This window comes from Hemiscyllium ocellatum, chromosome 2, assembly GCF_020745735.1.
Source record: "Hemiscyllium ocellatum isolate sHemOce1 chromosome 2, sHemOce1.pat.X.cur, whole genome shotgun sequence".
NCBI lineage: Eukaryota > Metazoa > Chordata > Chondrichthyes > Orectolobiformes > Hemiscylliidae > Hemiscyllium > Hemiscyllium ocellatum.
In genome coordinates, this window is record NC_083402.1 from 150,168,960 (window position 1) to 150,187,026 (window position 18,067).

General features: G+C 44.6%; 1 protein-coding gene across 4 annotated transcripts in view; it reads left to right on the top strand.

Annotated features, from left to right (window-relative positions):
* cbwd (COBW domain containing) overlaps window positions 1-18,067 on the top strand; it is an 83,950-nt gene that overhangs the window by 27,504 nt on the left and 38,379 nt on the right. For all 4 annotated transcript variants that reach the window (XM_060841231.1, XM_060841224.1, XM_060841247.1 and 1 more), the window contains exons 9-11: window positions 7,683-7,729; window positions 8,288-8,374; window positions 11,236-11,280. In XM_060841231.1, coding sequence (XP_060697214.1) covers window positions 7,683-7,729; window positions 8,288-8,374; window positions 11,236-11,280 — 179 coding nt within the window. The remainder of the gene's footprint in view (window positions 1-7,682; window positions 7,730-8,287; window positions 8,375-11,235; window positions 11,281-18,067) is intronic.

Sequence of the window (18,067 nt, forward strand, 5' to 3'; positions counted from 1 at the left end):
AAGGACAGAGGCAGCAGGGATATGAAAATACTATCACATCCAAATCACTCACTGGTGCATGTCAACTATTGCACATCATGGGGAGGCAATGACCTAGTGGTATTACCTGTTCCCTGCTAGATTTCAGATTATATTGTTAGAAGGGACTGTACCAAATACAATTGAAACTCCGAGCATGTTCATTCCTTACACTGTGTTGTCATTCCCTTTCAAGGGTCTCCTGGAAACATTGTCTCTCTCTTTGCATGCACCTCTCTGGTGAATACCCTCTGCATTGGGTCTCTGAATCTTCAAAACTTGGGCTGCTGTCCCATTTTCTTGTTAAATCGTCTTCCTTGCAGCATTCACATTTCTGGTCAGCTCCTTTTAGGAGTAATTGTTGCTTTTAAAAGACGGAGAGTGGCTCAATCGTGTGTTAGCCTCGCATGTTCACATATGTTCAGTTGTCCAGCAGCATTTCTTGATGAATGTGAAATAATGTCATTGATACTTTCTTAGTAACTGCTCCATTGCTGCACCTATCAATCACCTTTGTGTCTGAGTAGTGAGAAAGGTTCCAAACCTGATGCCTTTGCCTGGTCAATAACCCTGTCCCTGACTGGTATCAACAGGGTGTATGCTGCAGTCCACAGTGGGAGCCCTGTGTTACTGAAGGGGATATAAAACTTTGTCTTGGAAACTTAGATTTACTTTAAAATGTAATAACATGCAGACCATTGTGCATCATTATGCCACACAGCCACACGGGTTAATAGAAGGTAAATAACATGGATTTTGTTCTACTGTCATCTATGAAAGTTTCTTTATTTTTCTTTGGATGTACACATTATTTTACAGATGTGTCCTGTGGGTGGATGATATATAAGAAGGGTTTTAGCTGCATTTTCATAGCTTTGTAAAACTGTTCTGTCCAGTCATTATTCTTGCTGTAATAATCCTTCTCTCTGCTGAGTTACTTCAACAGGATCAGCAGTCACACTGCTGAAGATTTATTTTTCCCCCTCCTGTTCTCAAGTTTCCTCCAACTTCCTTTTTTCCTTCAATTTTCTTCCCCATCTCTCTCTCTCTCCCTCTCTCTCCCTCTCTCTCTCTCTCTCTCTCTCTCTCTCCCTCTCCCTCTCCATCACCACCCTCCACCCTCCACCCCTTCCCCCTATTTGTTGGCTGATGTCCCTAAGCTCCGTAGCCTATAAGCTGGTCATAAGATCGACAAGCAAGTTACACAGGAAACTAACAGCTGGCAGGTGTGGGCAGTGAAAATGAGCCATGGTTTCCACTTTTGATTCCTGAAAGTATGGCACCAAGTGATGGAAGATGAAGCAAGTCCATTTGGATGAAGTGGGGATGTTTATACTGTGGAATAGTACTTTTGAGAGTGAATACATTGAACAAAATAAGAGTTGGGAGTGGATGGGTAGGAAGAAAGAAATTGGAATATTTGACAGTGTTGCTATTTGTGTTCCAGTTACTACCCCATAAGAACTTGTCTTTTTGAATCCTTGGGTAAATACTGCATTGTTAACTTGGCTCTTTGACATCAGTTAAATCCACTGAAATAGTCTGGAGATTTGTTTTGATTGGTGACTGTACTGTCACGTCTTTTTATAGAATAAATATTTCAAAGACGCATTGACAGTCCCTTTATTGATTTGAAAAGCAATTGTTAAATACACATGTAGACGAGATGAAGTTATTTCTTAAAATGCAGAACCCAGGTTGAAAAAGTGACAAGTTGACAGATTTACAGAAAGCTGCTGCATTTCAATTATGGCTTGAAATATCTGAGCTTTTGTTCTCTTCTCCGTTAGGAGTGAAAATTTGGCAACTTGTCCACCTCTCTAACTCCTGATGCTTGACCTCTGCCAGTTACTTAGCGTTTAAATAGTTTTGATGTCACTACAAGTGATGACACCTCAGTAAATAGGTAGCAATTGGAATGTGTCATGCCTCACGGACAGGGTCCATCACAGCTGAATCTGGGAGAGCTGTTGTGTGCTCAGCCTGTTAAATTGAAACTGAACTGATAATTGAAATCAGGGCCTATCACGGAAATGGGATTGTCACCTAGTCATCTAAAATATTAATTTCCTAATCATGATCAAATGATTGGACAAGTACAAATGACAGCTTTTTGACTCCAAGGACCCGGCATTTAGGCCAGAGTAACAATTCTTTTGTAATTTGGCTTAAATGTCTTGGCAACATCCAATTGAAAGGAATTAATGAACAGGGAATTATATGAAGAAGGTCAGGGAAAGGTGTTTTTTATTTTCTGAATTGATATTGTACAAGTTGATTTTGATTATTTACGGTGGAAATGGTCTTGATTTGAATTATCAGTAGAATTGCTACATAATAGAAAGTCAGTGAGGTTATATTCAAGGGTCAAATGACTGTGAAAACTTTCTACCTTTGTAGTTTGCTAATCTTACACTTACTAAAATATGTTAGCCTAACGTGAACAATTTCTAATTTTCTCCTGTGTTGGTTAGATAATTTACGTAACCGTATTCCACAAGTTTGCTATTTTTGCAGGTATCCTCCATTATGAATTTTCCTTTTTGTTTAATTATCAAATTAAATATATTTATCCTGAAATAATACTGCTATTGGACAGCACCTTTGACATAGGTGCTGCACCAGAAGTTTTGTTAATCTTCCTATTTCCTTTTTGCAAATTTAATACCTTGAATCTGCAGTGGCTTTTTCATACCTTAATTCAGTTATTAACAAATGTCTTTTCCATTGGCTGCCAGTCAGAGAGACTTTTGTTACTGTCAAGGAGTAGAGCTGTTTGTCCATTTTGCTTCTGACTCACACTGTATTAGTGGGAGCTATATTACCAGCAGGAACTTGTTGGGTTGAATGGTCTGTGTCTATGTGAATAGTTTTGCAATACAATGTCAGCGTCTTGCTTGAATGATTTATCTTTTGTGGCTTCAGTTATAATGTTATATCTGCACGTAGAAGGTAAATTAACGAAATATTTGAGAAATGCATTTGTGAATTAGTTGTGACTGAGTTATGGTTGCCTTTTGCAAAGATTCTACAGTTTTATGCTGCAGGCCACCATCTCATTTTAAATGCGAAGGAAATATTTTTTTTCTAACTTTTTGCCTTGCCACCACTTTGGAACTTCTAATTTCAAACACCACCTTTGGTCAAAATTCAAAAGACATTCCAAAACGTTTTTTAAACTTTTTTTGTTCTTCATTCTTAGCACGTAAGCATCCCATAGAGTCATAGAGATGTACAGCATGGAAACAGACACTTCGGTCCAACCCGTCCATACCGACCAGATATCCCAATCCAGTCCCACCTGCCAGCACCTGGCCCAAATCCCTCCAAACCTCTCTCACCCATATACCCATCCAGATGCCCCCCGATGTTGCAACTGCACCAGCCTCCATCACCTCCCCTGGCAGCTCACTCCACACATGCATCACCCTCCATGTGAAAACGTTGCCCCCCAGGTCTCCCCCATATCCTTCCCCTCCCACACCAAACACATGCTCTCCAGTTCCAGACCCCCACCCCAGGGAAAAGACCCTGTCCACTCATCCCATCCATGCCCCTCACAACTTTACAAACCTCTAAGGTCAGCCCTCAGCCTCTGACGCTCCAGGGAAAACAGCCCCAGCCCATTCAAACCCTCCCCTCCAGGTAGCTCAAATGCTCCAACCCTGGCAAAATCCCCCCAAATCTCCCCTGAATACCCCCAAGCACCGCAACATCCTCCCAACAGAAAGGAGACCAGAACCGCACACAACACTCCAACAGTGGCCCAACCAATGTCCTGCACAGCCACAACACGACCTCCTGCACTCAACACTCTGACCAATAAAGGAAAGCATACTAAATGTCCTCCCCACCATCCCATCCACCCGCGACTCCACCCCCAAGGAACCACAAACCCGCACTCCAACGGTAAGATCAGCATGTATTGGTAATCCCTAATTGTCCTCAAAATTGGCAAATACCTGCAAAGAGGCCAAGTGCCTGAGTCTGCTTCTCCGCCCATTTGGCACACCCCTCAATCTTGAAGAAGGGTTTATGCCCGAAACATCGATTCTCCTGCTCCTCGGATGCTACCTGGCCTGCTGTGTTTTTCCAACACCACATTTTTCAACTCTGGTACTCCAGCATCTGCAGTCCTCACTTTCTCCAAATACCTGCAAAGAGATGGGAACACACTTTCTTCTGTTGTTTTTTTTTGTGTGTTAAATAAAAGTTATCCTGTGCTTGGCACATCACTTGGCACTGCTGAGGTAGTTCACTTAAGATGCAGGAGGTTATAGATCTTTTTCTGCATTGGAGCTTGTACTTGTTGGGGATAAATCTTTGTGTTCATTCTTTTTTATTAATTTAATTTAATTTTATTTAATTGGGAATCGTGCAAAGAATTAATGACAGGTTTCCTTTTCCATATTATCATGAAAGTGGATTAGTTCTTTTCTGGAAAGGCTTTCAAGTGGGAATTGAATTTTTTTTTAAATAACCATATTGATTTTGCCTGTTCCCTCCTTTTACAATGGATCATGTTACTGATGTAGTCAGGACAAAAGTGATTGATAAGAATTGTTCCAGGTGTGAGCTCGCTGAATAATTTGCAGTTAGGAATTCTGGAACCATCCTGTGGAGCTTCACCACATTATTTTTCCTACTTTTTTGGGAGAACACACAGTATCGTCTTGTGCCTCCTTGTAGCTGGACAACTGAAAGTGAAAATGCAGCAATGCAGATAAATAAATAAAAAAGACAAGATGAATCCTGTGTGGAGGAAGTAACATTAATCAAGGTCTATTTATAGCATTTAATCAGCTTTTGAAAGAGAAAGATGTGTTAATCTTTTTGAATGTGACCCTTTCGCAGACTACTCTGGTTAGAGGTTCTTCCTTTGATCGTACCTGTTATGATAAAGGATCTCACCGAAAGCAATGCTTTTCAGAGTGATCCACTTCAGAAGCTCAGAATAGGAACAATTGAGAGTTTGAACCACTGTTCTTTCATTCCATAGTGTGTTAAAGTCCTCACTCTTTCATTGTGTGGAATTATGTCACAGCTCATTGAATGAAAGGGACAGTAGTAGTCTGAATACAGATGTTGTCTAAATAACCTGTTCAGAGTCAGCAGGGCTTATGCAGCTAATGGTCAGGCCCTGGGGAGTGTTCCCGAACAAGAGACCCAGGGGTGCAGGTGCACAGCTCCTTGGAAGTGGCGTCACAGGTGGATAGGGTGGTGAAGAAGGTGTTTAGCACACTTGCCTTCATTGGTCAAAATATTGAGTACAGGAATTGGGTTGTCATGTTCAGGCTGTACAGGACATAGTTAGGCCACTTTTGGAATGCTGCATTCTGTTCTGGTTTTTTTTAGATTACTTACAGTGTGGAAACAGGCCCTTCGGCCCAACAAGTCCACACTGACCCGCCGAAGCGCAACCCACCCATACCCCTACATTTACCCCTTACCTAACACTACGGACAATTTAGCATGGCCAATTCACCTGACCTGCACATCTTTGGATTGTGGGAGGAAACCGGAGCACCCGGAGGAAACCCATGCAGACATGGGGAGAATGTGCAAACTCCACACAGTCGCCTGAGTCGGAAATTGAACCCGGGTCTCTGGCGCTGTGAGGCAGCAGTGCTAACCACTGTGCCACTGTGCTGCCCATTGACAGCATTAAAGTAGGTTGCCCTACTTTAGGGAAGATGTTGTTTAACTTGAAAGGGTTCAGAAAAGATTTACGAGGTTGTTGCTGGGGTTGGAGGGTTTGAACTATAGGGAGAGGCTGAATAGCCTGGAATGGTTTTTTCCTTGGAGCATTGGAGGCTGAGGGGTGATCTTGTAGAGTTTTATAAAATCATGAGGGGCATGGATAGGGTGAATAGACAAAGTCTTTTCCCCAAGGTAGGGGAGTCCACAACTAGAGAGCATAGGTTTAAGGTGAGAAGGGGAAAGATATAAAAAGCCCTAAAGGGAAATTTTTTCACGCAGAGGGTGACGTGTGTATGGAATGAGCTGTTAGAGGAAGTGGTGGAGGCTGGTACATTTGCAGCATTTAACAGGCTTCTGGATGGGTATATGAATAGGGATGGTTTGGAGGGATATGGGGCCAAGTGCTGGCAAATGGGACTAGATTAGGTTAGGATAACTGGTCGACATGGACAGGTTGGGCTGAAGGGTCTGTCTCCATGCTGTATAACTCTATGACATTATGTTATTACACATCTTTGGAGCAGGTGGGACTTGACCTCAGGCATCCTCACCCAGAGATAGTGACACTATCACTGTGCCACAAGAGCCTTTTCAGCAAAGTGACTACAACATTGGCTGAGAGGCAAGAAACAGTGAGTAATGTCCAATAGGTGTTTTTCACACTGGAGGAAGGTTAGTGATGGAGTTTCCTAAGAGTTGGTAATAGGACCCTCGCTTTTTCTGATGCCTATATATCTCTAGATCTTTATATGTACAGGACATTTTCAAAGACTGCGGATGATACAATACCTGAGAGCATTCCAAACTGGGAGGAGGAGGAGGACAGTGTAGTATTTCAAGAAGAATTGACTAATTAGTGGATTGGGAGGATTGGTGCTAATTGAATTTTCATGTAGATAAGTGTGAAGTGATATATCTCAGTGGAAAGATAGCATACAATTCTTAAGGGGGTGCAGGAGTAGAGGGACCTGGATGTAAATGTGCATAGGACAGGTAGAGAGAGCAGTTAATAATGTATACTGTATTCTGGGCTTCATTATAATGCTATTGAGTACAAGAGCAAAGTTATACTGAACTAATATAGGACAGTAGTTAAGCCTCACATGGAATATTGGTGAAATATCTGGGTGCCACACTATGGGGCAAATGAGATGGAGAAACTGACCAAGAGGTTTATAAGAATAGTTTCAGGAATGAGAAACGTCATTTCCGAGGATACACTGGAGGGATTGGATTGTTCTCCCAGGAGAGGAGAGAGCCAAATGGAGATTTGATAGAAGTTTTCAAAATCATGAGCAGTCTGGACAGAATGATTTGGGGAAACTTTCTCATTCAAGTGAGGATTTGAGAGCAGAAATTTGAAGTGTTTTGCAGAAGAGGGAAATGGGAGATGATTAATTTTTTTTCACACAGTGAGTGGTTAGGATGTGAAACACATCCTAGAGAGAGGTTCAACTGAGGTATTCAAGAGGTCATTGTTTCTATTTGAATAATCATCTAGTGTGCAAGTGAATGGACAAAAAGCTGGGGATTGGCATTAGGCCAAAATGGTGAGAGAGCCAGTGCAGATAAGATGGACCAAATGGCCTGTTTTGCACCATAATGAGTGTGATTCTGTGATTTCCCAGCTCAGTTGCCCAGCTGAAACTGTAGTTAGGTAGCCCACATCCAGCCTTCAGTTAAAATCACCAAGAGAAAAGTAAGTGGCTCATTCTACTGGTTTATAGATATTTTCTATACAAACTATTTAGAGATTTTCTTGCACACCTTTGGAGCAGGTAGGACTTGAACGCAGCCTCCTGGTTCAGAGGTAAGAGCACTACCACTGCACCACAAGAGCCAGGTTTATAGGAAGGCTTTTTGAAGATAGAGGCTCTGGCTGATAATAGTCTCCTATAATGAAGAAAAGCAAGTCAATGCCACCCGTACATGGGATTAATTAAGTTACTTTGTTTTTCCTGCAGCATCTGTCAGAAGAGAAACCTAAAGGTTTGGTTAATGAAGCAGCCAGGTATTTTATTTCCTTTCTCAAATAATAGCACTTTAGAGACTAACACCAAGATTATTTTAGTAAATGATTTGTCACATTATGAGTAAAAAATGAGGTCTGCAGATGCTGGAGATCACAGCTGCAAATGTGTTGCTGGTCAAAGCACAGCAGGCCAGGCAGCATCTCAGGAATAGAGAATTCGACGTTTCGAGCATAAGCCCTTCATCAGGAATGAGAGAGAGTAGAAGGGCTTATCCTCGAAACGTCGAATTCTCTATTCCTGAGATGCTGCCTGGCCTGCTGTGCTTTGACCAGCAACATATTTGCAGTTGTCACGTTATGAAACTATTTTAAGGAATCATTGTATGCTGGCAGTGTATTTAATTTTAAAATATTGCCAGTGGAAACATTTTGTACAGTATCATGCATAAAATATTTCAACAATTTATTGATGGCAACTTTTCATCTACTTCTCAGACCAGATATATAACCTAACAGTGGAATATTCTGGATTTCATTAACAATGTTAGTGCCTTGATTTGTTTTGGAGTTGATTGATCAGTATCATATTGTATTTAGGCAGATCGCGCTTGGTGATCTTATTATCATTAACAAAACGGACCTGGTTCAACAAGAGGAACTGGAAGATTTGAAAACTGCTGTAAGGTAGTGATGGATGTTCTGATCATATTCAGTGGCAAGTACTGAAATGTTGAATATGCTTTTGGCCAATAAGATACGAGACTCTAATGAAGACTCACCGGACGTGAAACATTAACTCTGCTTTCTCCCCACAGGTACCATCACACCTGCTGAGTTTCAAAGGCAATTTCTGTTTTTATTTTAGATCTTCAGTATCCACTCTCTTAAAATCTGAATTGAAGCATGATATCAACAAGATGCTTTTTTGCCACCAAATGTGTTGAAATATATGAAAGTAATGTAAGATGTCATTTGGCATGCACTATTATTTATTTCCCTGCTTCTAGGCAATTTCACCTTTATCTGATTGATAGAATGCTTCGCTTTTCTAGCTAATGAGAATGAACTACTGCCGTATCTGGTTCATTCTTGCCGAAGTTGTACTTGTCACACGTTTGTTTTTATTTTAGACCATCATCCACCCAAGTCTTTCATCATCCCATCACCACCGTTTGCTAATTATGCTGGAAAACGAGTGGTTAGGGATTGGAAACCATGATGTGGAGGTGCCGGTGTTGGACTGGGATGAACAAGGTCAGAAGTCACATGTCACCAGGTTGTAGTCCAACAGGTTTATTTGAAATCACAAGCTTTCTGAGCAATGGTGATTTCAAATAAACCTGCTGGATTATAACCTGGTGTCGTGTGACTTCTGACCATGCATTGAAACCATTAAGGACCCTGTCCAAGATTCCCTCTCCTTATATCTCAAGTTTTAAAAAAATGTTATTTCTTTGCACTTCACAGTTAGATATCCACCTTCCAGAATTTAGTAACATTCTGTAATACAATGCTGTTTTGCAATCTATGAAGGAAAATGCTGCCTTTCGTGTAGTACTTTTCATGACCTCAGGCCCAACTACATTATCGCAGCACAGTGCTTCCATTAGATCATTGTGTAATTGAGGAAAGATGAGCAAGTCCATATAAAAGTAATGCAAATTTATTAAAAACTAATTTACTCACAAATTTGCAGGAACCTGAATCACAAATGTCATCTTTTCTTGGTGAAGAAACCAATTAGCAATTTAGTTTGTTTATTCAGGGAACAAAATTGAAGTCAAAAATGAGGCATAGCAACAAATGTAAAATGGAAGCTAAGTCCAGATACCGAGCAGACATTTTTCAAAGGATTAGCCATGTGCTAATTTAATTGCAATTGGAAGTTAGATTTCATTCTGAGGAGGGTAAAGTTGTTGAAGGGTAAAACCTGTACTTCTCTGTCCATGGAAGCTACAAATTTTAATATTTTCCATGTGGAGAATTATGTTTTTTTTCCAATCAGGTACAATATGGATTTGGTGTAAAGTTGCAGTTATGATGTAACTGCAGTTACTTACTTCCAACAGACAGAAGTTAGGAATACCATTCCCTCTTTTTCCCCATGCTGCAAACCGTGGCGTGGATGGGTTGGACCGCAGGGGCTGTTTCCATGCTGTACATCTCTATGACTCTATGACATGCACACAAGCCAGCATTTGTTATGAGCTTAAGAACATGTCTCAGAGTCTCGAATTTACTATATGCATTTTGTTTCTTCTTACCACCATCAATTATATGTTTGGCTTCTTTCGATCAAATGTGTGCAGTTTGCCATCACTGGTGGAGGGGTGGGTACGAGGGGAAAGTTAACAGTTCCAAGTGATATACACCCAGTGTTTGGATATACGAGGAGAATACAGAGCACCAATGCGATTGTATCCAAAAAAAGACATTTTCAAGGAGTTGTCACATATTATTTTGTAGTTTTAGAATCGTCCTACATGAATGAGTTCCAAATCCTTTTAAAAGCATTAGTTTACAAGATTGAAATGGCTTTAAGTTCTAACTCTCTGCCTAATTGTATATTTCCTAATCCAAACCTGGTTATGCAGTAGCCTTCAGGAGAGTAATACCCGTCTGTGCCAACAGGAGGGGCTGTACACAAAAGTCTGTGTCCCTTCTTGAAATTATGAACACTCCACCACACAACAATTCCAAGTACAACATGCCCAGCTCACAGTCTGTCATCATGACATGAAGATAAAAAAGACTTTCATTTATTCAAAGTACAGGATGTAAGGACATTGTACTCTAGGACAGAGGCTGAAAGCCAAACCCTGTGAAATAAAACCAGTTGAATCACTGTCCAGCCTCAAACACTTGAATTGCCTATTCCTTTAGAGTGAAGTTTGTGGTTGCAAGGTTTTGCACAGTAATTGTGTCACTTATATAAAAACTCATTCACTGAAAAGATTGTGGGATAGAGCTCAATAGTTAGCCTTTTTCTCAGTAACATGCCTTTAATAGTTTTTGGTGATGTCAGCAAGTCTTGGGATTGCAGCTGCCAAGACAAACACCTGAGATAAGAAGAAGGACAGATGACATGCAATTCGTTCAGATGGAAATTGTATCAGAAAAAGAAATGGGAGAATTATTTACTGTTGGAGAAAATTTAACTTGTACCATTACCAAGCCCCTCGATTGTCCTCGTAAATGTGCCAACTTAGCATTTACAACAACAGTCTTGTTTTGGACCTGAAAGTAAGATCGGGGTGTGGTCTTTAATTATCAAACTGGCTTCAGGTCATTTCATCGACAAAACATGTCACTAACTGCTGAAAAGAGGAATATTGCCTCCTGCTCATCGACTCTGCTGGCTGGACTGGTCTCTGCTATTTCCTGACAGGAGGGTTGATGCTGCTCAAACCAATATCAGTTCAGATTCCCTATCCTCAATTTCGTTTGACAGAACAAAAACATCCAGAAGTTTTGATTTGTCTTTTTCTGTTTAATATCGTCAGTAATAGTTGCAGAGTATCATAATCTGAGTATTCATGTTTCAGGTCAATCAATGGACTTGCCAAGTTAATTGAAACACAGAGATCAAGGTGAGAAAATTCTTTTTCCATGCATATGGAACTCAGTTATTTGCAATTTGTCCTCAGTACTTTTCAAAGTAAAATTTAATTTCAAATTGATTTTATTGTAACTTCAATCAAAATATATAAAATCAGCATTCATGATCAGCATAACAATGTTAGTCTGACTTATACTAACATGAGAAAAAAGAATTTTAGATAGTTTTCAAGTTTTTGGATTATAAAACATGAGAGGTTGGCCAAGAGTGTGTTGAAATAACGAAGTGTAGAGATCCTGGATGTAGGTTTGCTCGCTGAGCCGGAAGGTTCGTTTTCAGACGTTTCGTCATCATACTAGGTAACATCTTCAGTGAGCCTCCGGATGAAGCCAACATCTGAAAATGAACCTTCCAGCTCAGTGAAGCAAACCTACATCCAGAACCTCAACCTGAGCTACAAATCTTCTCAAACTTCGCAAAGTCGAGAGATGATAGAGACATGGATGAGGTTTTTGGAAGGTGATGTGTTGAGGCAGTGGTGAAGTTGGGTGATATTACTGACCATTGTATTGTGTATATTGCCAGAATCTCATCTCTGAACCAAATATGATCCATAGTTGTAAGCAGCTTGGTTAATCTTGGCTGGTTACCAGTAAGAGAAATAGACCAGGGACCAGAGTTTGTGTCCAGATGGAACTGAGTCCAAAAGTTACAGATCACATGTTCCATTATTTTCAATAATGTGAGGAACTACACTGAACCAAGATGAGATTTACCAGAAATATCACTGTGGAGTTAAATATGTAAAGTAAACTTGTGTATCGATTAGCATTGGAAAATCGGAGATGTAGTGGACAGCGAAGAGGGTTACCTCAGATTACAACAGGATCTGGACCAGATGGGCCAATGGGCTGAGAAGTGGCAGATGGAGTTTAATTCAGATAAATGCGAGGTGCTGTATTTTGGGAAAGCAAATCTTAGCAGGACTTATACACTTCATGGTAAGGTCCTAGGGAGTGTTGCTGAGCATAGAGACCTTGGAGTGCAGGTTCATAGCTCGTTGAAAGTGGTGTCGCAGGTAGATAGGATAGTGAAGAAGGCGTTTGGTATGCTTTCCTTTATTGGTCAGAGTATTGAGTACAGGAGTTGGGAGGTCATGTTGCGGCTGTACAGGGCATTGGTTAGGCCGCTGTTGGAAGATTGCATGCAATTCTGGTCTCCTTCCTACCGGAAAGATGTTGTGAACCTTGAAAGGGTTCAGAAAAGATTTACAAGGATGTTACCAGGGTTGGAGGATCTGAGCTACAGGGAGAGACTGAACAGGCTGGGACTGTTTTCCCTGGAGCGTTGGTGACTGAGGGGTGACCTTATAGAGGTTTACAAAATTATGAAGGGCATGGATAGGATAAATAAGCAAAGTCTTTTCCCTGGGTTCGGGGAGTCCAGAACTAGAGGGCATAGGTTTAGGGTGAGAGGGGAAAGATATAAAAGAGACCTAAGGGGCAACTTTTTCACACAGAGGGTGGTACGTGTATGGAATGAGCTGCCAGAGGAAGTGATGGAGGCTGGTGCAATTGCAACATTTAAGAGGCATTTGGTTGGGTATATGAATAGGAAGGGTTTGGAGGGATATGGGCCGGGTGCTGGCAGATGGGACTAGATTGGGTTGGGATATCTGGTTGGCATGGACGGGTTGGACCAAAGGGTGTGTTTCCGTACTGTATATCTCTATGACTTTAATTGTAGTGTAGTTCCAAGCATGGAGTTCTTCAGGCAGGGAATAAACCTCTACAAATACAAAGAGAAGGCAAATCAGGATAGGATATATGGCCATGATATATGGTTCAGAATTTAAATGTAAAACTATTAACACAAGAGTAGATATTCTAATGGAAAGATAATTGCAGGAATTGATGTTGCATTCCATGTGAAAATCTCAACTTTGGAGGAATTCTCAGAAGTCAGAGTTTCCTTGGGGCAATTACCCAAATTCTGGAACTTTCTGAAGGAGCTCCATCAGACTCAGAGATATGAGAATAGTCTGACTCACTTAAGTTTAACAATTACCTCAGGAACATTAGAAAATTATAAACCAACTGTAACTCTTGGTTAACATTAAACTGACCACCCCATGACCCTCCGCCACTTTCTTCAACCCACTCCCCTATTCCTCCAGACCTGAAATCATCTTCCCCACTCAGCCAAACTTTCCCGTGCACTCATCCCCAGCATAACCACGAGCCGTGCGCTAATCCCCACCCACCACGAGCCGTGCACTCATCCCCAGCGTAACCACGAGCCGTGCACTCATCCCCAGCGTAACCACGAGCCGTGCACTCATCCCCAGCGTAACCACGAGCCGTGCACTCATCCCCAGTGTAACCACGAGCCGTGCACTCATCCCCAGCGTAACCACGAGCCGTGCACTCATCCCCAGCGTAACCACGAGCCGTGCACTCATCCCCAGCGTAACCACGAGCCGTGCACTCATCCCCAGCGTAACCACGAGCCGTGCACTCATCCCCACCGTAACCACGAGCCGTGCACTCATCCCCAGCATAACCACGAGCTGTGCACTAATCCCCACCGTAACCACAAGCCGTGCACTCATCCAAACCGTAACCACGAGCCATAAGCTAATCCCCACCATAACCCCCACTATAACCACGAGCTGTGCGCTAAGCCCCACCATAACCACAAGCCGTGCGCTAATCCCCACCGTAACCACAAGCCGTGCACTCATCCAAACCGTAACCACGAGCCATAAGCTAATCCCCACCATAACCCCCACTATAACCACGAGCTGTGCGCTAAGCCCCACCATAACCACAAGCCGTGCGCTAATCCCCACCATAACCACAAGCCGTGCACTCATCCCCACTGTAACCACGAGCCGTGCACTCATCCCCACTGTAACCACGAGCCGTGCACTCATCCCCAGCATAACCACGAGCCGTGCACTCATCCCCACCGTAACCACGAGCCGTGCACTCATCCCCACCGTAACCACGAGCCGTGCACTCATCCCCACCATAACCACAAGCCGTGCACTCATCCCCACCGTAACCACGAGCCGTGCACTCATCCCCACCATAACCACGAGCCGTGCACTCATCCCCACTGTAACCACGAGCCGTGCACTCATCCCCAGCATAACCACGAGCCGTGCACTCATCCCCACCGTAACCACGAGCCGTGCACTCATCCCCACCGTAACCACGAGCCGTGCACTCATCCCCACCGTAACCACGAGCCGTGCACTCATCCCCACCGTAACCACGAGCCGTGCACTCATCCCCAGCGTAACCACGAGCCGTGCACTCATCCCCAGCGTAACCACGAGCCGTGCACTCATCCCCAGCATAACCACGAGCCGTGCACTCATCCCCAGCATAACCACGAGCCGTGCACTCATCCCCACCGTAACCACGAGCCGTGCACTCATCCCCACCGTAACCACGAGCCGTGCACTCATCCCCACCGTAACCACGAGCCGTGCACTCATCCCCACCGTAACCACGAGCCGTGCACTCATCCCCACCGTAACCACGAGCCGTGCACTCATCCCCACCGTAACCACGAGCCGTGCACTCATCCAAACCGTAACCACGAGCCATAAGCTAATCCCCACCATAACCCCCACTATAACCACGAGCTGTGCGCTAATCCCCACCATAACCACAAGCCGTGCACTCATCCAAACCGTAACCACGAGCCATAAGCTAATCCCCACCATAACCCCCACTATAACCACGAGCTGTGCGCTAATCCCCACCATAACCACAAGCCGTGCACTCATCCCCACCGTAACCACGAGCCGTGCACTCATCCCCACTGTAACCACGAGCCGTGCACTCATCCCCACTGTAACCACGAGCCGTGCACTCATCCCCAGCATAACCACGAGCCGTGCACTCATCCCCACCGTAACCACGAGCCGTGCACTCATCCCCACCGTAACCACGAGCCGTGCACTCATCCCCACCGTAACCACGAGCCGTGCACTCATCCCCACCGTAACCACGAGTCGTGCACTCATCCCCACCGTAACCACGAGCTGTGCACTAATCCCCACCGTAACCACAAGCCGTGCACTCATCCAAACCGTAACCACGAGCCATAAGCTAATCCCCACCATAACCCCCACCATAACCACGAGCTGTGCGCTAATCCCCACCATAACCACAAGCCGTGCACTCATCCAAACCGTAACCACGAGCCGTGCACTAATCCCCACCGTAACCAGGAGCTGTGCGCTAATCCCTACCATAACCATGAGCCGTGCGCTAATCCCTACCATAACCACAAGCCGTGCACTCATCCCCACCATAACCACGAGCCGTGCACTCATCCCCAGCATAACTATGAGCCGTGCGCTCATCCCCACCCTAACCACAACCCATGTGCTAATCCCCACGGTAGCCACGAGCCGTGCACTCATCCCCACCGTAACCACGAGCCGTGCACTCATCCCCACCGTAACCACGAGCCGTGCACTCATCCCCAGCGTAACCACGAGCCGTGTATTCATCCCCACCGTAACCACGAGCTGTGCACTAATCCCCACCGTAACCACAAGCCGTGCACTCATCCAAACCGTAACCACGAGCCATAAGCTAATCCCCACCATAACCCCCACCATAACCACGAGCTGTGCGCTAATCCCCACCATAACCACAAGCCGTGCACTCATCCAAACCATAACCATGAGCCGTGCGCTAATCCCTACCATAACCACAAGCCGTGCACTCATCCCCACCATAACCACGAGCCGTGCACTCATCCCCAGCATAACTATGAGCCGTGCGCTCATCCCCACCCTAACCACAACCCATGTGCTAATCCCCACGGTAGCCACGAGCCGTGCACTCATCCCCACCGTAACCACGAGCCGTGCACTCATCCCCACCGTAACCACGAGCCGTGCACTCATCCCCAGCGTAACCACGAGCCGTGTATTCATCCCCACCGTAACCACGAGCTGTGCACTAATCCCCACCGTAACCACAAGCCGTGCACTCATCCAAACCGTAACCACGAGCCATAAGCTAATCCCCACCATAACCCCCACCATAACCACGAGCTGTGCGCTAATCCCCACCATAACCACAAGCCGTGCACTCATCCAAACCATAACCATGAGCCGTGCGCTAATCCCTACCATAACCACAAGCCGTGCACTCATCCCCACCATAACCACGAGCCGTGCACTCATCCCCAGCATAACTATGAGCCGTGCGCTCATCCCCACCCTAACCACAACCCATGTGCTAATCCCCACGGTAGCCACGAGCCGTGCCCTCATCCCCACCGTAACCACGGGCCGTGCACTCATCCCCACCATAACCACGAGCCGTGCACTCATCCCCACCATAACCACAAGCCGTGCCCTCATCCCCACCGTAACCACGAGCCTGCCCTCATCCAAACTGTAACCACGAGCCGTGCCCTCATCCCCACCATACCCAGGAGCCGTGCACTCATCCCCACCGTAGCCACATGGCGTGCGCTAATAACCACCATAACCACTGAGCCGTTTACTCATTCCCACCGTAACCACATGCAGTGCGCTAATCCCAACCATAACCATGAGCCGTGCACTCATCCCCACCGTAACCATGAGACGTGCGCTTATCCCCGCCATAACCACGAGACATGCACTAATCCCCACCATAACCACACGCCGTGCTCTAATCCTCACCATAACCACGGGCCATCTGCTAGTCCCCACCGTAACCAAAAGCTGTGCACTCATCCCCACCATAACAACGAGTCGTGCGCAAATCCCCAACATAACCACGAGCCGTGCACTCATCCCTACCGTAACCATGAGCCGTGCGCTAATCCTCACCATAACCACAAGCCGTTCGCTAATCCTCACTGTAACCACGAGCCGTGCACTCATCCTCACTGTAACCACGAGCCGTGCACTCATCCCCACCATAACCAGGAGCCGTGCACTCATCCCACCATAACCATGAGCTGTTCGCTAATCCCCACCATAACCACGAGCCGTGCTACCCCAACACTCTTGTACGTTTTCACTGTACCTGTCACAGTGGCTTCAGGACTTTTAATCTACAGAATCTGGCACTAACTGTTTGAAAAATGGGAATGTGGCTTCATGCTCGTCAGTTCTGCTGGGCAGATTGGTCTCTGCTGTTCCCTCACAAGAGGCTCCCATTCTGGAAATTTGAGAGCTGAACACCTTTGTCTGTTTAGGCTGGGAAATGGGGTTTCCAATGACCTAGGAAATTCAGCATCATGGAACTTTGTCCAAAGCATGGTATGGCTGTCTCTCAGATTAAATGCTTTTATTACAATCCAGGCAAGAGCAGCGATGTCTGAAGATACAAGCAGTATTTATCCCTGAAAACCTCACTGAGTTGGTGAATTGATCTCACACCTGATACCATGTGGCCTTCATGTGCACAGTCTGGCTCCTCGTTTGTTTCCAAAACTACAGAAACTGGATTTCAAAACTAATCCATTCTGTTTGAAAGACTTTAAAGTGTTTCCATTAAACTTGAAAGACACAAAAGTAATTGGAAGATCACCCACCCTGATGAAATGGGCAACTCTATGTTTTGTAGTGTTAGAGAACTCTACCTTTCACAACCTTGAGACTGAGAACATGAGAATGTGTCTAACAGACTTCCTTCAGCCAATGCTGACACAAGGTACACATAGAGTGGCTAATCCTCCAGGGTCATCTTCAAGTCTTTAGAAATTAAAGAGTGAACTAAATACTGAAGTAACCCAGAAATAAAACACGGCTTATTTTCATGTTTGTTTTCTTTGAATACTTTATTATGTTT